This window comes from Pelobates fuscus, chromosome 5 (assembly GCF_036172605.1).
Source record: "Pelobates fuscus isolate aPelFus1 chromosome 5, aPelFus1.pri, whole genome shotgun sequence".
Lineage (NCBI taxonomy): Eukaryota > Metazoa > Chordata > Amphibia > Anura > Pelobatidae > Pelobates > Pelobates fuscus.
The window spans coordinates 184462969-184488756 of NC_086321.1; the positions used below are offsets into that span (position 1 = coordinate 184462969).

The following is a 25788-nucleotide window of genomic DNA, read 5'->3' on the forward strand; positions in this document are numbered from 1 at the left end:
TACACATACTACAACCCCTATTGCCCCCTACACAATGTACAGCCCCTATCACCCCTACACATACTACAACCCCTATCACCCCTACACACACTACAGCCCCTACCACCCCTACACATACTACAACCCCTATTGCTCACTACACACACTACAGCCCCTATCACCCTTACACATACTACAACCCCTATCACCCTTACACATACTACAACCCCTATCACCCCTACACACACTACAACCCATATCACCCCCTACACACACTACAGCCCCTACCACCCCTACACATAATACAACCCCTATAACCCCTACATATACTACAGACCCTATCACCCCCTACATATACTACAGCCCCTATCACCCCTACACATACTACAATCCCTAACACCCCCTACACATACTACAACCCCTACTGCCCCCTACACATACTATCACCCCTACACATAATACAACCCCTATAACCCCTACATATACTACAGACCCTATCACCCCCTACATATACTACAGCCCCTACCACCCCTACACATATTACAACCCCCTATCGCCCCTTACACATACTGCAACCCCTATTGCCCACTACATACCCTATCACCCCTACACACACACTACAACCCCTATCACCCCCTACACACACTACAGCCCCTACCACCCCTACACATAATACAACCCCTATAACCCCTACATATACTACAGACCCTATCACCCCCTACATGTACTACAGCCCCTATCACCCCTACACATACTACAATCCCTAACACCCCCTACACATACTACAACCCCTATTGCCCCCTACACATACTATCACCCCTACACATAATACAGCTCCTATTACCCCCTACACATACTACAACCCGTATCGCCCCTACACATACTACAACCCCTATCACTCACTACAGCCCCATTACCCCCTACACATACTACAACCCCTATCCCCCCTACACATACTACAGCCCTATCCCCCCCCTACACATACTACAACCCCTGTTACCCCTACACATACTACAGCCCTATCCCCCCCTACACATACTACAACCCCTGTTACCCACTACAACTCCTATTACCCTTTACACATGCTACAACCGCTATTAACCCCTACAACCACTATTACCCCCTACACATACTACAAAACCCTATTACTCCCTATACATGCTACAACCCCTGTTACACACTACAATCCCTATAACCCCCTACACGTACTACAACCCCTGCTACCCACTACATCCTCTATTCCTCCCCTGTCCCCCACTACTGCCCCCATTACTCCTTTCCCACTATAGCTTTTCTAGATGCCCCTGTGTTCACAACAGTGGCGTACACATGACCCATGGGGTCCCGGTGCGAAAATTGATCCGTGGGCCCCCTCCCTCCCCGTGCTTACTTTGCGCGGGCCGGGGCCGCAACACATGGCGGCGGGCACCTGGTCGCAGGGGTTGCAGGGCTGCGACCCCTGCGACTGCGGTATGTACGCCAGTGCATGCAGATGCACACACACTTAAAGGACCACTACAGACACCCAGATCACATCAGCTCAATGAAGTGGTCTGGGTGCCAGGTCCCTCTAGTTTTAACCCTGCAGCTGAACACATAGCAATTTCAGAGAAACTGCTATGTTTTACTGAGGGTTAATCCAGCATCTAGTGGCTGTCTCATTGACAGCCGCTAGAGGAGCTTCCGTGATCGTCCATAGGAAAGCATTGAGTAATGCTTTCCTATGTGCGGTTTGAATGCGTGCGCGGCTCTTGCCGCGGATGCGCATTCGGAGCTGAGAGGCGGAGGGATCCCCAGCGCCAAGGGAGTCCGGCGCTGGAGAAAGGTAAGTGCTGAAGACACACAAACACACTCTCACGAACAGACGCATACACACTAGCTAACAGACACACACATTTACTGACAGAGACACACTCAGCGACAGACAGACATACACACTCACTTACAAAACATACACTCTCACTGACAAACACACACTCACTAACAGACTCTCTCTGGCTGAGTGCTTCCTCATCAGCTCCCTTGCGCGCTGCGTAGGAATGCCGGCGCCGGAAGCGCTCCGGCATCAGAGCGGTGCGCGACGGAGCTGAAGAGGACGCACTCAGCCAGGGAGAGTGCTCCCTCGCGCGCCCAGCGGGTGACAGCAGGGCCAGTCTCGGGGGACCCTGAGGTGGCCGGCTCCTGGGCCCCCCAGGAGAAGAGGCTGGCCACAGTGGCTACATACCGGGTCGCAGTGTCCTAATATGGTCCTAATATGACCATGCTTTTACACACACATACAGACCCTCAATACAAATATGTACCAGCATACACAAACTGATGTCATGGACATACTAGAATGAATTCCAAAATAAACAAAGAAAATGCATTTAAAAGGACACTATAGGGTCAGGAATACAAATGCTTATTCCTGTCCCTATGGTGTTAAAAACATAATTTAGGTTTGCCCCTCTTAAAAAGGTAATAAACTTACCTTTATTTCAGCACCACACGGGTCCGCTGGCGCTGGCTCAGCCCATGCTCTGGCCCCTTGAACGAGATTATACAATGGCACATACACATACCTCCCAACATTTAAAATGGACAAAAAGGGACACTGTTTTTTTTAGGTGTCAGTGGGGGTGTTACCAGGTGCAGGGATGCTCTAAGAAATTTTAGGTGACTTACTAGTATAAATTTACACAACTAAAATGTAATTTAGAACAAGAATATTGTATCTTATTTACACAGGGGCAGTTGGGATTTATAAATATACACTAATTACATATGCAATCGCATATACACATTTGTATGGAAATATGCACAAATAGGTTGGTGTGGGGGATGGTATATTAAAATGGAGAAGACATATAATGTGAGGGTAGCAAGATGCAGAACGTTTAATCCCGTTAGGGCACTGAACAATCCTTTAAGTGTCTCTTGGCTAACCCCTGTGTATTACTGTTGCTAAGTTTTCTTAGTTAACTAATGCATGTTTTTCAGTTGCATTGTTCATATGATCTCTTCATCACTCTAATGCAACTATTTGCATCTTAGAGTTCGACATTGTCTGTTAATTCATCTAATACTTGAAACAACATCAAACCCATGCAGCAGACCTTAACTGCAGATTTTAAAATATTTTAATTGATTGTTTGATTGCAAAATACAAACATACAATTGTACGCATATATAAAAATAATACAAATACACATATAAATATACATAAATCCCTTCTCATGGGGGAAGTGTTACGTCTGCAATATTCCATAATTTAGTGCTCCACTGGATACAATAGCACACTGGTGACAAACTGCTGTGAGTGACAGTAACAGGGTGTACCTGAGGCCTTCCACCACAAAGGGGTGAGGGAGAGATGGGCATATTGTAACACAACATCTCCCATGATCCTTTGGCAGCATCAGGTGGGGATCTACCTTTAGGCCAAACCTAATGTAAAAATACAGGACCCTACAGGGTTCATACAAAGCAGGACTGCACTGTAAACTCCAGCTTAATGTACTTGGAATGTGGCTGATGTCCCAAATACTTGCAGAGCCTAACTTTCAAACAGAGGAACTTGTTTTTCTAAAAGAAGCATTCTGAAAATATTGTTACCCAATTTCCCGAATCTTATTCTTCTGACAGTATGAATTGTGCCATGTTCAGTATATGTTGCTTAATGCCTGGAATCATTAAAGCCAGACACAAGTATAAAAAGCATTGGAGAGTGATATCTTTGTAGGCACTATATGGCTATATGACAGAGAGATCTTTGTCTGCAGATACATTTCATGCCTTGGTTGCTGCTTTGTGAATGTTGTGATGTTTACATAAACCACCTGTTTGCACACATAAATCTTCTCTCTTTGTTAGGAGCACTGTTTTGAACATTTTGAGGTACATGAAAACCTAGATCTGCAAGTTCTGGAAACATCTGCCAATTGTTGATATGTGGTTCATGTATCAGTCCATTCATGGAGCCAACCAGGAATATTTAAATTGTTCTTGTACCAAGATTTAATCTTTCGGTTGTGGGTTGGGAAATCTGCTCAGGTCTTGACCTATAAATTCACTTACTGTAAGAGGGAGAAAAAAAACAACAGTTTTTATAATCATCTGATATCGATTTGATAGCCAAGTTCACCATGTATCATATGTAGCTGTAATTTAATTTATTCAAGCCTTTTTAGATATATCTGCTGAAAAGCTGTTCTATAAAACAGCATAATTTTAACCATATGGGTACCAGATCAATGTGTTATTCTTTGCTCCACCGCTTAAACTGTTAATTATATTTTTACATTGTAATTCGCCTTCTACACCATAACCTCTTAAAAGGGTACATCAGTCTGTAATGAAAATTGTTCCAATGTTGTTAATTTATTGTGAAGTTTTTTTTACTTTCCATGCACCTTAAAGGAACACTCCAAGTACTACAGCCTGACAGAGGAATCAGTGGCAAGCACCTGGTGGACCCCAAGAAAGTAGTTTAACTTTGCTAAATGGTTTGACAATTTACCCCGAGAAGGCACCTGGGCACTCCTCGTAACATTAACACTTCACCAGTCTATAATGGTTATAGTGCTTGGAGTATTTCTTTAACAGTGCAGAGAAGTACCTCCAACAACCACAAAGAGAACTCAGTAATTATGACACCTTAAATTAATTTAGTGAGTCTTTATTCAGCCACCATTAAATGGCAACAGTTTCGACACGTATAGTTCTTTTTCAAGCCTTGACAAAAACCTGTAGAGGTTTGCTTACACATAAGCATGGTTATTCACTAAACTCAAAATTGTAGCAAGTTACATTCTAAATTGCAAAATGCAGGCTGAAAGAGCTGATATACACATCTCAAACTCAGCCAGTCACATCTTGAGTTATTTAGCCTGGATTTCACCATTTGAATTGAAATTCCCCCCCAATGTGGAGTTTGACGAATAAACCCTTTAATGGTGACTGACTGAAGGCACGACAGTTTTTAATGACAAACTGGTTTACAGATCCCCTACATATTGAAGAAAAACTACTCAATCCAAGGATAAGGATACGGATAAATACAGGTAATTTATTTATCCTTATCTTTGGACAGAGGTGTTTTTTTCTTCCATATGGAGGAAATTGGTCAATCCAGACTTTCAGCTTCAGATACAGTTACATATTGCTGTGGATTATCTAACGTTGCAAGTTTTTTTGTTGTATTTATCACCATTTATATTTTTTCTCATTCATTTCATCAAAGTCTTCAAATGATTAATTTCTGCCCTTCACTGAAAACTGACATGTTACCATCTTAGAAATGATCCAATCTAGCCTAATGATTATTTGCAGCTAAGGAATGTATTGATTGCATATTATTGTAAACTGAGGATTGCAGCAAATATCCATTTGCAAGGAGCCTGTCCACAATTACTAGCAGAATTGGCACAAAGTAAAGGTCACAGCCACATCCTAGGCATTCTGGGATTGATCCATGCACATCTCACTGTGCCGCTCAGAAAGAAAACATTTGCTGCACAATGTAAATGTTCAACCGTATAACAATCATACCATGATAGTGTCACCAACACATTTGACATCCACAACACTACTTTAATCTATCCCTAAACTCTACAGCTCTAAAATCAAATATCTTTTATTAAAACATTCTGAGGAATTGTATCCACATTCATAATTTACCTTCTTCTAGTGTGATCCCCTGGATTGGAATAGGGTGAAATGGGCTTGCAAACTGTTGACCATCATCTTTAACTGTATCTCTTCTCTCACTGTCTGCAGTCTTGCAGTATTCCCCACCAGGGGATTGGTAACAGGACTCTTCATTTTGGTTTTGTGACAGACCATGGGTGACATCTGAGGGCCGCTCTAAGTTATGACTAGTGACACTTGAGACTGGAGATGGGGGTGTGGAGAAGGCAGAAGGGTGTGTGGAATTACAGAAAGATGTTAGTGCAGCGGAACTACAAGAAGAAAGGCTTTGGTAAGTAGGAAATGTTTGGGAAACTCCATCTTCTTTAGAAACAGGTAATGTGGAATTAGCTGTAGGGAATCTTGAATGACCAACTGCTTTAATTTCTTCTTCAGCTTTTGAGTTCATGGGATGGGCTTCATGGTTTATTAAAGAGTTAGTTGAAAACTGTTGGTTGGAAGAACACTCTGACCTGATGACATCTGATGAGGATGTGTGTTCATGTTGTGTTGGATCTGATCTGTCTCCATTATTTAATGTAGTGTATGATGGAGGGGCACAGGCTGGGAAAAGTTGATAACCTGGCTGAAAATGGTTAGTACTAGGATCAAATTCTAAACTGGACAGCATCGGAGAAGATAGATAATGTTGATGAGATCCTGTTGTTATTTCCTCCATCTTGTTGGGTGATGTTAAATGGGGCAGTAAAGGACCACTAAAAGGTGAGGGACTTGTAGATTGGGATGAGCATGGCTGTGGGGACCAGGGAACTGGGCTGGGAGGAAGTTGAGAATTGGTGTTAGATAAAAAGGGCAAAGAAAGTGAGACATCACTTCCATTTTCAGAATAAGATGGAGGGCATTTAAACTCAGGAGGTACTGGAGGATTAAAGTAGCACCCCAAGAAGGAATTACTGCCCACAGTGCAATCATGGCCACCTGGGTATCCTCGTTCTTGGTGTTGAGTGGCGTAATATGGTGACACTTCCATGGGAGTGTCACACAAGTTAGTTTGTAAAGGTGGTACATAGGAAGTGCCTAGTTCCATCTGTCCCACCTCTAAAGGAATATGGCATGGAGGAGGAAGAGAGACAGAAGGATATGTTTGCAAGCCAGACTCTGGGACAGGTTCCTCTTTAAATATGACTGGAAAGAGAGAGAGAAAAAAATATATATCAGCTGATAATAAGAAAATGGAAGAAAATGATTAAAGCAATGTTAGAAAATAATTGCAGCAATTATGTTTTTTCTTTGATTCTTTTTACATAGTTATATAGCAATTAAGGTTGAAAAAATACTCAAGTCCATAAACTTTAACCTTCAAAAGAAGGCAAAAGAAAAGCCAAATTGTAGCGATTTCCAATTATGACACAAAAAGGGAAAAACATCTCTTTATAACAACAATCAGATTTCTCCTTGGATCAACAACATATTATTATTATTATTATTATTATTGTGATTTATATTACGCCAACAGATTAATAAACATTAATTATACCCCTAAATATACTGTTTTTGCAAAACCATCCAAGCAAAAAAACATCGTCGTTTTTATTTTGATAAGAAAATTTCTTTTAGTAGAGAATTCCACATCTTTATTGGTTTTTTTCTGTAAAGAACCTGTCCTCTTCCCTAAGCAGACATCCAAATCCCTCTGTAGAGAAGTTGTATCATGTTCAGACTGTATTATCTTACCATGTTTTGTGTCATCTGCAAATATCAACACATGACTTTCAATGACTACTTCAAGATCATTTATAAAAAGATTAAAAAGAAGTGGACTAAGGACAGAACTCTGGGGCACTCAACTTACTTGTTTAGACCAAACAGAAACATTTCCATTTGCAACTATTATATGCAGTCTATGTTTAAGTCAATGTGCAAGAACACATTTTTCATTAAAAAGACTAATTTCAGTTATAATACCGTGTTTCCCCGAAAATACACCCTACTCCGAAAATAAGCCCTAGCTGGATTATCGGGGTGGGCTGCAATATAAACCCTACACCGAAAATAAGACCTAGGCAATCTACCGGTACGTGGAAAACTTGTTTGCACCCACCGCTGCCCCGCCGGAGGTCCTCTTCTCTCCTCCCGGCTGATAATTACACTGACTGATGTGAATGATGTGAGTTGCAGTCCTAGCTGCCATATGACAGTAGTGTTAGCAGTCCCAGTCAGCCAGTTTCCATGGTATGGAGGTGGAGGGCTGTCCCAGGTATAATTACTATACACTGAGTGATGTGAGTTGCAGTCCTAGCTGCTCAGGGTTGCTTACCTGCACCTGTTTCAGGCTTGGCCTCTGCCCAGAGCCAGTATGATGCAGAGAGCGAGGCCCAGGGGGCGCAGTGCCGGCTGCCGTGCCATGTCAGAGCCGGGCGGTGTGAGGGTCTCTGGGGGAGGTTACACAGCGCGGACACCGGCTGACAGACTGGCTCTATAACGGGGGCTGCAGCACCAACACAGTCCGGGGATTCAACACCGCCCGCCGCTGTCACCCAGACACCGCCACGACATCCTCCCGGGCCTGTCCGTCACCATAACCCCCAGCGCGCTCATAGCGAACCGGCCCCCGGGCCAAACACTGCGACCAGCACCCGAACCCGCTTCACCACACAACGGCTGCCATGTTCTGTGACATCGCACTGGGTGAAGGCGGGAGGGGGAGGCGGCTTCCGACTGTGCGCGTGTCAGTCAGGGATCTTGGCTCTTCTTTTTCCTCCTCTCCTCCCGCGGACATCTGCGCCCCCCTCCCTCTTTAGTGCACGGAGCAGGCTGACGTCATCACAGCCGAACTTCTTCTTCTACCGGTACGGTAATTATCAAAAACGAATAAAGCTGTTTGTTTTTTGTTTTATGTACCGGTATTTGAAGAAAAGTTGTTTAAATGTTGTTCAATGTACATACGGGTCCCGTAAATAAATAAGCCCTACCCTGAAAATAAGCCCTAGTGTGTTTTTTGTGACTAAAATTAATATAAGACCCGGTCTTATTTTCGGAGAAACACGGTAGCAACTGTTCGTGCGGAACTGTATCAAAGGCCCAATACATCTATATGTTATCACTTCTCTCCATACGCTTATGATAAAAGCAGATCATGGAAGTGTGGGTCTGTACTACATGTCTACAAACATCCAGTCATATTCAACTTAACAGTGTGTTTTTAATGGAGACCAAATCTACAGATGTGTTACATTGCTGAGTGTGCTGCACACCAGACATAATGATAAACACTATAAAGAGTACAGTTAAGGTCTGTTCTGTGCAAATGAAAATATCTTCCTGAATAACCATGTACTCCCTTTGCACCTACTTACTTAATCTTTGTCCATCCTGCTCTATATAAATGCAGAACACTACAGGGCATCACATTTCATACGAAGCACGGACAACGGCTCAAGTAGCTTGTCCTTCGGTGGGTCCCTTCTCAGATCTCAAGCTGGTTTTAGCTAATCTAGTGCCATTACAAAGAGAACCTAGACCATTTGCATATCAGACTCATCCCACTCAATAGGTCCGCCACTGCCGAAATGCAGCCCAGTTCTCTAAGCGCGACAGATACAGCAATCCCAGATCCCAGCCTTGTTAGGCCTTGTCTAGAGGTATAGCTGATGCCCCTCTAGGCACTATGAGCAAGGGGCCCACATTTGGATTACCATTTAAAGTAGGGAGAGTGAACATAAAAGGTGCAAGAGAATAACCCCTAACCTAGCACACAAAGTAAATTGGTTCCTTGGAGTGTCTGTGGCCTAAACACCTACTGTTTAAGCAATTGCAAACTGACTTTTACATATGACAGTTATAATCTTGAATGTCTGTCATGCCTGCAGGGGATTATGTATTTAGGTATTTCTTAGTTCTCTTTGACATATTTTTCAAGTTTAGATGAAGCGGCCATCTGTAGACCTATAATATTAAAAAACAAACAAAAAAAAAACAAAAAAAAAGTCCTGTGCTCAAACTCCCACTACTCTTGGACCTATAATATTTGTCTGAAAAGGATTCAGTACCAGATCACCAGGAAAGCCAGTTATTAACACGGTATCTGTTGTGATGAGACAGATTGTAACATAAACATGCGATACACTGCTTTAATCAATACATAATCTTGTAAAAGTGTAACATTACTTGGGTACCCCAGGAAATATTTAAAACACGCCATTGTTTTATACACATGTAGTTAAATATGACAGAGCACATTTTAGCCATAAATTAATTATATTTAAAGTATTTATCTCAAGAACATCTCATTAATATGACGGTAGAAGGAGAAACAGCCTTCATTTCCTAAAGGTTTAATCCAACCAAAAACAGTATTTTAATACACCACTGTTTTTTTTTGTTTTTTTTATATTTAATATTTTATTGAATTTTTAGTGTAGATAGCGAGTACAGTTACATCGAATATAGCTTACATCAGAAGCATATCATGTTGTCATCAAGTACATTTCAGGGACATACAAACGAATGTCACACATAAGTCTGCAACTGTTCCCGTTTCCTATCTAGCTGACAAATATAATAACTGACAAATATAACATAATAAGGGGAATGGGGGGGGGGAGAGAGAGGGGGGCAGGGAGGGGGGGGTCGATCACTTTCCTCGGTACTTGCTGCGCAGGGAAATGTGGATGAAAGTGTGTTAGCTTGAGGCATGCGTTAAAGTTTGCGATCTGGTTGCCGTGCGCCATTTGTCCCATTTTTCCCATGCCGCTTGCCAGTATTTGTTCGTGGTCCGTAATCGTCGTGCTTCTATTTCGTATTTCTTAGTGGTGTCTATTGAGTTGATGCATTGGTCAACGCTAGGGGGGTTTGTATTTAGCCATGTTCTACCAATTGTTGTGAGTGCTGCAATAATTGTGTGGTAGGCTAAATATTGGTCATCCTTATGCATTTTTTGTGGCATTACCAGTAGTAGGTACGTTTCTGGTGTGTGAGGCAGTACAGTACCTGTTGCCTCCTTTATGGCGTTTGATATGCCCTCCCAAAATGATTTGAGCGCCGGACATGACCACCATATGTGGGTCATTGTACCCGCTGCTTTTTTGCATCTCCAGCAGTCAGCTGACTTGCCTCTATCTGTTTTGTGTAGCCTGGTTGGTACCATATACCAGCGGTACAACACCTTTCTGCTAGTTTCTATGTGGGATGCATTCAGAGTTAGGTGTTTGTGTGCGGTAAGGGCCTTAGACCATATCTTGTCTGGGAAGTTTTGATTTAGTTCTTTTTCCCACGCTCTCACGTAGCTTAGTTTCTCTACGTGTTCGTTTTCCTGGAGTATTTTATATAGAAATGACAGCATCCGTTTGGGGGGTTTGCGTGTTGTGCATAAGTTTTCTATATCAGTGGGCACATAGCTCTGGCTTTGTGACTTATGCAGTTTCAGATGCGTGTGCACCCAAGACTGTAGTTGCAAGTATGAGAAGTATGCTTTAGTTGGAATACTAAATGTATCAACTAACGTTGTAAAGTCCGATAGTCGGCCTTTTGTCATTAGTTGGGAGAGATTGACGATGCCACATCTGTTCCATACTCCGCAATCAAATCCCGGGATTAGAATTTTTAGAGCTTGGATCTGTAGGGCTGGGGATATGTGTGCCGCTGAGTATTGTTTTTTATAGTATTTGTCCCATACATGGAGTGTTGCCTCCGTTGTGGGGCATATGTCTTTATATTTTGGTCGTTTATGTTTGGGTATCCAAATGAGCGTGGGTAGTAGAACCCCATCTGTGTGTGCCGCTTCTATTAAGCTCCAGATGTGCGGTATCTTGTGGTGGAACGTGGACATGAGTGTATTTAGCATGGCTGCGATATAATATTTCACTACATCTGGTACTCCCATTCCCCCCGCCTTAAAGGGTCTATACAATATGCTTGCTGCAATTCTGGGTCTTTTCCCCTCCCAAATAAATTGGTTCAGTGATCGTTGGGCTTCCGTGAGGAAATGTGTCGGCACTCTAATCTGAAGGGTTCTGAATAAGTATTGCAGTTTCGGCAGAACCATCATTTTTACTGCCGCGATTCTGCCTAACCAGGAGACATATTTCCCTTTCCAGCTTTGGAGTTGGCATCTAATTGCGTTCAGTAGTTTTGTATAGTTTGCCTTGTGTAGTTTATGTGGGGACGGTGTGAGGTTGATACCCAAGAAGAGGGTGTAGTTTAGACGCCATTGTGTTGTCCCACGGAAGTGGAATGCGTCCCTTAGGGATAGATGTACCGGGGCGTGGTCGGACCAAACAATATTCCCTATCCCACTGTGTTCTATGTGCGGAAGCAGGTTCCCAGATGTAAATATATAGTCTATTCTCGTGTACGTGCCATGTACCGGGGAGTAGAATGTGTATTCTCGGCCATTGGGGTATTGGGACCTCCATGTGTCATATAGATCATGGTCTGTTAGTAGTTTCATAATTTCTGCCGCTTGTTTACGCAATTGTTTGAGCCTGGGTGACTTGTCTGTTAATGTGGTGTCAAGCTTAGGTTGCATTATGTGGTTTAGGTCTCCACACAGGATTATAGACTGTTTTTGGGTGGTTTGAATTTTGTTGAGGACTTTATTCAGAAAATTTCTCTGGTTGATATTAGGTCCAAATACTCCCACCTAAGTGTACAATACATTATTTAGTGTGCAGTATAATATCAGGTATCTGCCTTGCGCATCTTTTTTAAGGGTTAGGAGTTCGAATGATACCGATTTGTGAACAAGGAGGGAGACCCCTCGCGATTTAGTGGAATATGTTGAATGGTATTGTACAGGGTAGTCTCTGTTGGCAAAGCTAGGGACCCTATTGTGGACAAAGTGCGTCTCTTGTACGCAGAGTACATCTACCTTTGCGCGATTCGCATCTTCAAGGAGAAGCCTCCTTTTGTGTGGCGTGTTTAGGCCACGTGCATTAATGGTTTGTATTTTCATACTTTACTTATTTAAGTTTTTAAAATTGCGTCTGTAATGGGGCGGTATGCCCTTGGTTTGCTTTTGTTTTGTTTTGTGTTTTGTGGGGAACTTCTGTCCCCCTACCTCTTGCTGTGTTTTATATGCTTCCCTTGTTTGACCTCCTAGATTATAGTGGCGGAGCCTTGGGCTACCATCTCTATAAATTGAATGATAGTGGTTTGAGTTGCGTAGTTTGTATGTTGTATTTAGGTATTTGAGCAATCATAGTAGTGGTGGGGTTAAGGGTAAGTAACTTAGGGAGGGTGGGATAACTATGTACAGGGTATCTCCTTTGGAGATCTCGTGTGGGTATTCCACACTTGGGGAAGTGGAGAAAGTATTTTCCTCCATTTACGTGGCAGTTGGCGCCCTTCTGGGCTCAGTTTATTTAGTATTTTATTTGGCTGCATCTTGCTTACGTGTGGTGCACGGGCTTGGGTTTGGGCCTAGAGCCAGGTTTCAATTACGGCTCCTGGGGGCTCTTTAGTGTCACTGTCCTTCCGTGTCATGTGGCCTATCATGGGCGTATCCCATCCGTGTGGCCTATTTTTCCATGGTCTGTGGGACTTGCAAGTGTGTGAGGGGAGCTGACATGATCAGATTACATACTATCACATTGTATATACCTCCCATCCAACTGCTGCCTAAAATTGCATAACAGATCTTTCCCTATTGTCACCACATCTGACTAGCCATCATCCCCCACACCCCCCTCACAAAACACCAACACAAACACCTTCTCCCACTCCATCCCTTCAGTTTGCGTCTCATCCCTTCCCCATTTGTTATTTCTATTTTCTATTTCTATTTTCTATACCCCCAATACATTACAGTTCTTGTTTTTTCAGGCCTAGTAGGCCGCAGCTTCCGTATGAAGTCTCTGGTTGCAGGTTCTCCCGGCTCTTCAGAGCTACACGTGTCCTTATATATGTAATATGAATATTGCTCGGGGACCCCTACCTCGGTGGTTGGGCCGAAGTTGGGGGGAACCGCAGGGTATAACGGGTCCGCTCACATATGCTGGTCCGGGCCCAGGGACCCCCGCAACGGCACCTGCTCTGCTCGCGCCTCGTCACAGGCCGGCGGGAGGCCCCGGTCCCGTAAGGGTAGTCTATAGGCGGCCCGTTTTAAACCCACGCGCTTCTTTGCTGAGAAGTACAACTCGTTCAGGTGGGTTCAGGACTGTGTGTTCTGTCTCAGTCTCTGCGTCCGCACCCGCTCTGTTTGCACTTCGTCACTGGTGCGGCGCGAGGCCCAGTCCTGTGGAGGTAGTCCGGGATAGATCGTGAGTGTTATAGTAGTGTCTCATGAATCACCCTATTCGGGGGGGAGGTAGTGTACCCTGTTCTCGCTGGTCCAGACCCGGGACCCCCACCGCAGCCCCCGCTCTGCTTGTGCTTCGTCACGGGCCGGCGGGAGACCCCGGTCCGGTAAGGGTGGACTGTAAGTGACCTGTTTGTGGTCCACACACCTCTTTGCCAGGAAAGGGCAGCGCAGTTCGTGCTGAGGTGTTCAGACCTGGGGCCCCCACGTCCGCTCCGGCTCTGCTTGCGCCTCGTCGTCGGTGCGGCGGGAGGCACAGTGCAATGGAGGTGATGTGAAATCTCCTATACATTTCCTGGTGGTATGTCCCGTGTCACTTTATACAGGGGGGAGGCTTTGTATTCTGTGCCGGCCAGTCCAGATCGGGGACCCCCGCCTCAATTCCTGCTCTGCTTTCACTTCGTCACAGTTATTTGCTTCTGCAGGAGGCCCCAATCTAGTGATAGTTGCCCGGCCCGGTCCCATTTTGCCCGCGCTTTTTCAATTGGCTACGTCTCAACCTCATAAACCAGTGAGTCAACTGGTTTTAATGTCCTTTAGAGGATTTCTTCCAGTCGGGCTTGAGGTATCCAGTCGGTTTTGTCTGGTGTTCAGGTAACTCCACAGGCATATCCCATGCTTTCAGTTGCTTCAGGCCTTCTTCGGGGGTGGGTATGATGGTGGTGTCGCCATCTTTGGTAATTATCAGCTTAGTGGGAAACCCCCATCTGTACCTTAGGCCTTGTGAGCGTAGTGTGGTGGTAATTTGGTGGAATTCTTTCCGTCTCTTGAGTGTTACAGCTGAGAAGTCCGCAAAGATTTTCACGTTGGGGTATTCTGTTGGGGGCTTAGCCCTCATCCTGCTACTTCGGAGGATTATTTCTTTTACGTGAAAGTAATGTGCGCGCAGAAGTACATCCCTTGGTACTGACTGTGGGAGGTAGCGAGGTTTCGGGATGCGGTGCACCCTGTCTACCAGCAACATGTCCGTTGGTACATCTGGTGCATGTGCATGCAGGAGCGTTCGTACATAGGCCGGGAGTTCAGCGGTTGTGACCTCTTCTGGGATGCCTCTCAAGCGTAGATTGTTCCGGCGGGACCTATCCTCTAGGTCCGCCAGTTTTTCTTCCATGGAGGTAAGCTTTGTCATTAGTTGTTCCACGTTCCCTGCTAGGTCGTTATGAGCTGTTGCAAATTCATCACACTTATCCTCCATGTGCGATGTCCGCTTGCCCAGTTCTTGAATGTCCCTCCGCATGGCGTCCGCTGTATGTTGCCATGTGGTTACTAGTTTGGTGGAGAGAATTTCCAGTGCTGCAGTGAGGTCTGCCTTTGTGATTTGTGCAGAGTCTGCTTGCAAGCCGGATCCCCGGCCTTGCATTCCGGCCTCTGAGTCTGGGTCTCCGGTGTCATTTGAGGCCTGCTGTGATTCAGCCACTTGTGCCTGTTTCTGATTGAAAAAATGCATCTTGTCCGGTTTGGCCGAATTCTTTTTGCTTTTATGTTGAGACATTTTGCTGAATTAATTTTGGATGCAGCGTTATATCGTCAGATTAGATTGGATTAGGTGCCCAGGGTGCCAGAGCAAAGATTCATGCGGCCATCTTGCTCCACGGTCGGCCACACCCCCCCACCACTGTTTTTTAATTGGAGAAACCCTTCTAGGCACGGCCCGCCACTATAAAAAAATAAAAGCAAAAAAAAAACATCTGTAGCATACCTCTTAACAGCCTGACCTGGTTTCTGTGACAACACTTCATCACTTGGAACCTGGGGCAGATATGTATTTTGCCCCCCACATACTCTCCCGCCTCCCAAAATGTAAAACTTTTGTCCCTTTGTGTGTCTCCTGATCCTTCTTGTGTGTTTATCCTAATCGACTATTTCACCATTTTGTTTGGCTCTTAACCAACAATTTTTCTTGTGAATCTCCTAAATAATCACATACTTATATACACACGCACTTACTTACACATACATTTACCTAGATGCACAGTCATATACATACACACTGACTCACACAGTCCTGTGCACACAGTGACACACATACACTATTTCATAAACAGTCACACACACTATTTCATAAACAGTCACACACAGTAACACGCTAATGGTCACATGCATACAGCCACACTCACATCTACTGACACACAAAGTTATACGCATACAGTATGTCACATGCACTCAGTCACAGACAATCACAGGGACACAGGCATTCAGTGATTAAATCGCTAACCCTTATGGGCCCTGGACATAAGCAGAGGAGCAGAATCTGCAGGTATGACAGACCATGGTGTCTAGTGTCCCTCTCAGCATGTGGCTGTAACTAGGCAGCGCGTGCTGGTGGCATATAACTTTGCCTCCACTGCCCGTATATTTGTTGCAGCTTCCTTACTTCGAAGCCCGAGTAGAGGATAATAATTTCCTCTGCCCATGTCCAGTATGACCACACTACAAAGAGTGACAGGCATGAAAAGGGCGATGTGTCAAAACAATGAAGTGGTTATGGTGCTCAGCGAAATCCTTTCAGATTAAAATATCAATACGCACAAGAAGAGTTTAATAAGAATACGTCCACCCAGACATTCAGTGGCACTTCCCATGATAGTCATGTCTCTAGATTGTTAGCTTCCTATCAGGGCTCTCACAATCCAAAGTAACTATGCCAAATAAACTTTCTAATACTTATGCTCCAGGAAATACTTTGGTATTTTATTAATAAAGTATATTTATATGATCAAATGATTAAGATGATGGACTGCTTTATACTAAAATATATAATGTAGGCATATGCGTTTTTTAAAAGCAGTTAAATTTTCTCACTTCCTTAAGGAATTTAAAAAATGCAATTACCACTCAGCAAAATTAAAAAGTACCTGTATATAAAAAGGTCTACATTATTAGTCCAGGTTTGACAAACTTTAATGTAATGAGCCATAATTAAAAAATAATTGGAGGGAGATTTGTTTTCAGTTTTTGGAGTTTTGTGACATTTCACACAAAATACAACCACTCAAATATATACACAAATTAACATGGACCAGACATGAGCAGATTGAGAAGTGGAAGGACCCAGTGAAAAAGGGACTGCCAATTGTTTTTTAAGCTGATCAACAGCTCTGATTGGGCCTGTTTAATAATAGAGAGTTGTACCAGGTGCTCTTGTCGCTCTTATATTAACATAGACCTGCAATAGAGATATACATCTGGGAGCCAGTTTCTGTTATGCCATGGCTACCAGGGGTCTGCAATTTGTCAAACCCTGTACTAGTTATTATTACGTATGGAAGCAAGCAATAAATACTTACTGGGCAGATATCGAAAACTCTGCATAGGGCTTCTCTTTCTCCTTCCATTAGAAATATAGAAATAAACCTGCAGGGGTCGCGTTATCTCCTTATTACAGTATTCAGGAACTTGAACAGACAACATCGACTGAGGAGAGGGACAGTAATTGAAACAAAGGTCAGTATGCTTACATTTGTCTATGGCGTTCAGAATAAGCATTTAAAACTTAATTTAACATTTTAATTTAAAAGCACTATCGATTGTAATGTAAATCGTGGTCTTTTGTTTTATGTTGAATTATCTTTCAGTTTCAGATTGCTGCATGGCGTTAGGTGTAAGCATGTCCCTTTCTTTCATGTAATATTAATTATCGATCTTCCAATTAAAGGTAAACTCAACTGTTCAAATAAAAAATAAATAAAAAATAACTGTTTAGTAATATACCGCAAATGAAAACTTGCATGCATTTAACTATGCATTGAAACAGCTTGGAAAAGCTACAGTTTTTTTGTCTGCTGCCTTTGCAAACCTTCCCCTTCTAACTCCGCTCAAACTTTCTGTGGCTGTCCAATCAGACTTCTCAATGCAGCGCAATGAGAAGTCTTTGCAAGGCAGGTGCTCTAAGCAATTGCTGCCTCTTGAATTTATCTCCACTGAGCTAACCAAACCAAGAAGTATCAGGAACGGTTTGCATTTTTTTCAAAATGAAATAAAGAGGACACACTGTTCATACATAAAGCTTTTCAGCAAGCTAAAGGCTTTAGGGGTCTGGAGGGACCCTTTAACATATGTCTTAATGTTTACCTCCATCCCCTGAGTGTAACATTTCAAATGCAGCCTTCTCTGACTTGACGTGAACAGACTGTTCCTTTCATTTAATTTTGATATGACATTTCTGATTTCATTATGCAAATCCAGTGATGTATAAACACTGCTTCTCTAATTATGAGTATTCACCATTCGACAGGATTTAGTGCCTTTGAGATTACATGATTCTCTTCTTGTGGAGATATTTATAGAACTTGGAATATTGGTGATCTAGAAATGCAAAGTATACTAGAAGTATACGTTGAGTATACTGTCCATGATTTACTACTAAATTGTATACATATTACATTCAAAGGACTGCTGCATAACCACTTAAAATTAGTACATTTACATTTTAATCACTAGATGGCAGTACTAAGCAGTAAACATGATCATAACCTATGTAATTCTTCTTTTGTACGAGAACTGCATTACTCTGTTAGAGAGACGGTCCAGTCTTAATATTATTATTATCAATTCTTTTAGCACCAACATGTTCTGCAGCACTTTACAATTATATGTTGACAGACACGAAGGAGTTCTGAAGGTCCTGCTCAATTAAATGTAATATATTTGTCTTACTGTGAGATACTGTGCATGATCTCTTTAACCCCTTGAGGACCAATCTTCTGGAATAAAAGGGAATCATGACATGTCACGTGTCCTTAAAGGGTTAAATTCATAGTAAAGATCTCATATTATCTTACACAGTTTCCAAGGCACATTCTGTACACCTTATACACTGAAGAGGGTGGGGATGTTAAGCTTGTAAAGGGACATTATGAGATCTGTTCAGGGAAGCTAAAGATTTATGTAAGATCTTTGTAAATCTACATACCAAGTTTACACAAATCACATAAAGCTGTGAAACGGAAGGTTTCATGTCAGAATCTATATTTCTCCTACATTAGAAAGCCAGATAGATGTTCATAGTCCTAGGAAGGCTTGGAGCAAGGTTTCCTCATCCATGTATACAGTATCATGTAAATAGTTGGACCCTTAAGTGAGACACCTACAAAATCACCGTACATGCGAGGATGTATGAAAAATCGAATTATTCTATTCTTAAATTATGTCACAGGTATGATATGACAGACTTTTTTCATGCTCCCTTTTCTCATTCCCTCTGTTAACCAATATAATTCATATTTGCATAATGAATATATATACACAAGCCGGCCCAAAAGTAGGTATACAGTATATGTAACTTTGCACCTTACCGTATAAATTCTTTTTTTTGCCCTCCACTATTCTTTCCAACTGCTACACTGATATGTAAATGCCTGAAATGTAACTGCCACTTTGTTGTTATTAATTTAACTGTATACCTACTTTTGGGCCATATATACTATTTTATTTTGTATTTTGTTTTCCTTCATGTATCTTCAGGTGTTGGCGTTCTCAGTACAGGGTCTGATTATTTATCTGATACATCTTAATGTACACATTCCCATCATCTATGGCCAGAGTATTAAATCATAATAATAATACCAACACAAATAGCACTTTGTCCAACAACTTTGCTGCTTGGCCACACAATAACCACAATAACCATGTGTTACTGCAGTGCTATATAGAAGAGCATCAGTGAATGCACATGTAAAAAAGTGAATAGGTTACAGCAACAGAACTCTACACTGAATTCCAGTCCTGTCCACTAAGAGCAGGAAAACTAGGGTACAGTGGACAGAGGCACATTTAAACTGAACAATAGAAGAATGTTCTAGAATGCAAAAAGAACCCATGAATTCTTGCAATTTATGCCAGTTTAAAACCCTATTAACTGCATGGTGCAGCAGAAACGAAAGGAACACTATAGTGTCAGAAATACAAACAATTATTTCTGACTCTGTAGTTTTGCAATTGTCATTTAGGTTTAAAATGGTGTAAAACTGACTTTTTTTCCAAAATTGCAAGGGTCTTGCCGTGGCTTGTCCCAATCCCGCTATGCCTCCTTGACTGATATCATCAAAGGATCATAGGAAAGCAATGGGAGGCTAATGCGATCGTGCGACAAAACTCTGTGCTGCAACATTCAGCATTTCCTCATAGAGATGCATTAAGTTAATGTATCTCTATGAGGAACGTGCAGTTCCTCCATGCAGAGCACTGACCCAGGAAGCACCTTTAGTGGCCGTCTGAGAGACTGCTACTGGAGGGGTGCCTAGGGAGCAATGTAAACTCTGCCTTTTCTCTGAAAATTAAGTTGTAGTTGTTCTGGTGACTACAGTGTCCCTTTAAGATTTTTCAGGTCTGGTGATATTTCACCAGTGTTTATTTGTCTAGTTTTGATAACCTCGTGCCTGCTGTAACCTGAGACTCCTTTCCTTAGCTCACAGGAAGGAACCGTCAAAGCCACCTGCTGTTGTAAAAGTTCAATACAAAGCGCAATAAGTGCAATACATTGTGTTAATTTGTACCTTAATTATAGAAAATAGTGACTGGCTTATTGCCTGGGGGAATTTTTACCTCATTGCTTTTCAGTCTGTTGACTTTTGCTTCTTCTTCCCACTGCAGTTTACCGTCTATTGGTTGTAAAAATATAGAAAACATTTCTATTATAAAAAGTACCACAAGGGAGCTCACTTTGTGACACAAACTTCTCACAGTGTCAGAAATACAGAAATGCTGTGTTCACTGTCTCATTATCATTAAATATATATCTCCATACTTTTTTAATCACACATAGCAGACCAAGGTAGGTAGAACATGGGTGGTCACATTGGAAGTTTGAAGGTAATTCACTTATGAAAAATCAAGACAAATATATGATAAAGAACTGTAGGTTATTTATGAAAATTAACAGTGGGACAAAGTTCTGAAAGTGCACTTGTCGCCTTGGAAACGAATGAAATGTTCTTACTGACTTATTCACACCGCTCCAGACTCACTCTTTTTCTAAAATCTCCATAGAGAGATCTGTGAGTGATCTGCCTAATGAGGATCCTTTTTAACAAAAATAACAGCCAATAATAGTTTTACATTTATAATATTCTATCCTTTTTTATAGTAATAAATAGTGCATAGCAGAGACTAAATCTTTGTTAGCATGCAAAATGTATATAGTGTTAGAAAGAATCCTGAATCTTTTATTGTAAGATAAAAAGTAAAAAATAAGAAATAAAACATAAGTTTCTTCTCCCACTTTCAGGATTTCCACTGCCTGTTTGACATTGCTTTTGTTTTGTCAGAAAGTATACATACATGGGAGTCCACCTTCATCACGGAAGGTGAGACATATCAATAAAATGACATAATATGACAATAAGAGCTCCATTTGAAATTAAAGCAATATAAATACCACAGTCCACTGTAGTGGCTATGCTTCCAGGAGTGCCATGGCCCTGGTATGATTATGCCTATTTTCACACAGTTTGACAACTCAGGAGATGCCAGATGTCTAGAAAAAAAGAACCATGGTATGATCCTCGTACCCCGACCTCTAGAGGACATCTATACATAACTAATAATTTCTGACCCGATCTCCTCACCCTCTCCTACAAACCTCCCCCCTTTCCAACAAATTCCACCCCTGATCACAGCTGGTACCGCACAATCCTCGACAATACTAGACCAAAATCTACGCAACACCATACATCCAGACCATGAAGATATACTCTCACAACACCAGAGGTTAAACACCCCTCAAAAAAGGCGTATGTTAATGGAGGATGCCAAACGCAGCACAGCAGATATAGTGTGCGTACAAGAGACGCACTTTGTTACATCCAGGGTTTCCAAGTTTGTTCTCAAAGACTACCTAGCACAATACCATGCAACTCACTCTTCCAAATCCAGAGGGGTCTCTATCCTCTTCCACAGCTCATTGACAGTTGAAATTCTTACTATCAAAAAAGATGGCCAGGGAAGGTACTTGATACTCCAATGTGTTATCAACAATCTATAATACATCATCGTAGGCCTGTACAGCCAGAATGACCACCAGAGAAACTTATTGCACAAATTCCTGGCTACCTGAAACTACCAATGACCAATGGCAACCACCTGATAGTGTGTGGGGACCTTAATCATACCTTAGTAGACACCACCATACCACACAACTCACACAGAAATACGACCCACAAAACCAACTGCAAAGCACTCATGAAACTACTCATGGAGCATGGGGTGTACTATGTCTGAAGAATGCAGCACCCCTCTGATAGGTACTATTCCTATCATTCGGCAGTGCACAAAACTTATTCCAGAATCAATCTCATTCTAGTGTCAGGGACGCTCCTTCCCAACATCTCCCAATATAACATAGGCAACATAGTCTGGTCTGATCATGCCCCAACAACAATAACCCTAAGGGACTACTACCAACACAGAGGCAAGCCACCCTGGCGCCTCAATAACACTCTCCTGCAGGACACACACTTCACAATACAATTAACAGAACATATCCAAACGTATTTTGAGCTCAATACCACCCTGGAAGTTGATATCATCTCCACTTGGTAGGCCCACAAACCAGTAATTAAGGGCCTACTGATAAGTCGAGCATCTCAAAAAGCATTCACAGTTACAATATCTTACCCTGTTACGAAAACTGAGGGACACCACCAATGCAAATTTCCTACACCCTTCAGACGCACGTGCTACTGTTATAGCAGAAACAACCGACCGCATCAATGAATTATCCTTGAACAAGACCACACACATGCTAACTAAACGAAAACAGAGAACCTACTCCCAAGGTAATAGGGCCGGGAAAACTCTAGCTAACATGCTCCGCCAAAAACAAGCCAAATCCAAAATCCGCTACCTTGTCACGGGCACAGGCACGGGCACAAAACTACATAACCCCCAAGATATTGATGACGAAATGGCAGCCTACTACTATACGCTCTACAACCTTAAGGAGGATAGGGCTTTACACCAACCGACCAACCAAGAAATCGCGAACTTCCTACAACTAACAACGTTACCGACTCTGACAGACATGCAGGCAGCAGCTATACAAGATCACTACACAAGAAATACTAGACACAATTCAAGCCCTCCCATCTGGGAAATCCCCAGGTCCAGATGGACTATCAAACTTGTATAACAAACAATTTGCCCACTCACTCGCACCCCATCTAGAAAGAACGTTTATCCACATTATCCACAAAGGCACCATGCCTCCAGACATGCTTATGGCACATGTTTCCACCCTTCCAAAGCCAGGTAAACCACCGACTAGAAGTCAGAACCTCAGGCCTATCTCTCCGTTAAACACGGAAGTAAAGCTGCTGGCTAAAATATTCTGCAACCGCATAGCGCCGATTATCGCTTCGTTAATAGGTGAGGACCAAGTGGGCTTCGTGGGGGTAGACATAATGCATGGATCGCGGGGAGGAGGGAACCCCAGTGTCTGGCTCTCGCTGGATGCCGAAAAAGCCTTTGACAGGTTGCACTGGCCCTTTCTCCTCGCAGTCCTTGCCAAGTTTGGTTTCCCACCCCAGATTACGTCTCTCGTCGCCGCGCTATAGTCCACCCCAACAGCTAGCGTGGTCAACGGGGGCTTCATTTCTCGCCACTTTGATATCTGAAACGGCCCCCTTCTTTGCATACTCGCATTGGAGCCTTTAACCCAAATGATAAGAGACAATCCGAATATTCACGGCATAAAACTCCAAGGCCGCGAACACAAACTATCAGCCGCACATATCCCTACCCAACTTTCACAACATTCTTGTCCAATATAGCAAATGCTCCTACTACAAATTGAATGTTGCCAAAACACAAGCCCTAGACATAAACATCCCAAAACACGACATGACCTCTCAAACAAAATTTTACATATGACGACGAGACCACATCAGATTCTTAGGAGTAAACATTACACCCACGATTAACACTCTACACAAGGCCAATTATGCGAAACTCATCAACTAACTCAAAAATATCACTAAAGGATGGTGGGGGAAATATCTCTCCTGGATATGGAAAACAAAACTAGATTATAATTGATTGGAACAGCTAAAGCTAAAGCGACCTGGCAAGGCTGTGGATATACAATCCTGAGCACTTCATTAAAGATTATATATATATATATATATATTTATATACACACTGAATGTATGGGCCCAATTGCAAGTAAAAGTAACCTTAAAGCGGCACTGTCATGCCGAACTTACCTTTCCTCAATCTCTTCCTCTTCTCCCCCTCTCTCGGGATCTGTTATTCATTTCTTCCATTCTTCTTTAGTTTTCTTTAAAATCATAAGACAAAGTAGGGACTCTGTCTTATGGAGGATTCCTCCGCTTGACCAGCTCTGACCAGCGGAGGAGCAAAGTGTGCTTCATTTCCGCTGGTCAGAGCAATTTTCCCATGATCCCTAGCTTTCCTCCCTGTTCCCACAATGCTTCCTGTCAGTATTGCCGAAAGTCCTGTCACTTAGACAGAACGCCGGCAAAACTGCCGAATTGCATCCTAACAGAATGAGCACTGTTTCTCCATTGGTGTTAGGATGCAATTCGGTACTTTGTTCGGATCGGAATTTCATTCAAATGAATGAAACTCCGATCCTATTCATTGCTGTGGCTGCATCTTGCAGCCGCTTAGTAGATAACTCCCTAATTCCCACGGTATCAGGGAGCTATCTACTAAAAGGCTGAAAGACCTAAATTGGTCTTTCAGCCAAATTTACTAATACTAAGTAAAGATTACTTAGTATTAGTAAATAATATGCCCCTACTCGCTATACCGCGAGTAGGGGCATGTCTAGTAAGCAGTGAGCAGCCTGTGGCTGCTCACTGTAGAAAAAAAAAAAAAATATTGCCCCCCACCCCTAAATGACGGGTGGGGGCCGTTAAGTAAAATAAGGGAGGGAGACCTATTGTCCCCCCCCGGCCCCCACCCCTGAGCGGTGGGTGGGGGCCATAAAGATAATGAGGGGGGGGGACCTACTGTCCTCCCCCCCCCGGCCCCCACCACTGGGCGGCGGGTGGGGGCCATAATGTTAATAAAGGGGGGGGGGGACCTACTGTCCTCCCCCCGGCCCCCACCCCTGGGCGGCGGGTGGGGGCCATAATAGTAGTAGGGGGGGGGGACCTACTGTCCTCCCCCCCGGCCCCCACCCCTGGCCGGCGGGTGGGGGCCATAATAGTAATGGGGGGGGGGGGGACCTACTGTCCTCCCCCCCCAGGCCCCCACCCCTGGGCGGCGGGTGGGGGCCATAATAGTAGTAGGGGGGGGGACCTACTGTCCTCCCCCCGGCCCCCACCCCTGGCCGGCGGGTGGGGGCCATAATAGTAATAGGGGGGGGGGACCTACTGTCCTCCCACCCCCGGCCCCCACCCCTGGGCGGCGGGTGGGGGCCATCATAGTAATAAGGGGGGGGGGGCCTACTGCCCCCCCCGGCCCCCACCCCTGGGCGGCGGGTGGGGGCCATCATAGTAATAAGGGGGGGGATCTACTGTCCTCCCCCCCCCCCGGCCCCCACCCCTGGGCGGCGGGTGGGGGCACTAAGTAAATCCCCCCCCCCATCAAGGTGACTAGGGGTGCCCAAGCCCCTAGTCACCCACCCCCCACCCAAATAAAAAATGCCCCTACCTACCCCCCTCACCCTAAAAAATAGTGAGGGGGGAATAAAATTGCTAACCTGTAAAGTAAAATTAAACTTACCATTCGACGTCTTCTTTTTTCTAAAATCTTCATTTTTCAGCCCCAAAAAAGGCCAAATAAAAAACCATCATAGCCGTCGAACTAAAAATAAAATAAAAAACCCGAGCGCAAAAAAAAAAAACCCGACGAAAAAGAAAAAACCCGAGCGCACAAAAAAATAATCCATCTTCACCCATGGAGGGCTCCGCGCAGAC

At 43.5% G+C, this 25788-nt stretch overlaps 1 protein-coding gene across 2 annotated transcripts in view; it reads right to left on the reverse strand.

Annotated features, from left to right (window-relative positions):
* Positions 1–3089: 3089 nt before the first annotated feature.
* Positions 3090–25788, reverse strand: part of NFATC4 (nuclear factor of activated T cells 4) — an 81156-nt gene continuing 58457 nt past the window's right edge. For both annotated transcript variants that reach the window (XM_063454831.1, XM_063454832.1), the window contains exons 8-11: positions 20450–20505; positions 17194–17320; positions 5641–6795; positions 3090–4037 (exon numbers count right to left, since the gene is read on the reverse strand). In XM_063454831.1, the coding sequence (XP_063310901.1) occupies positions 3979–4037; positions 5641–6795; positions 17194–17320; positions 20450–20505 (1397 nt within the window). In that variant the 3' untranslated portion in view covers positions 3090–3978. The remainder of the gene's footprint in view (positions 4038–5640; positions 6796–17193; positions 17321–20449; positions 20506–25788) is intronic.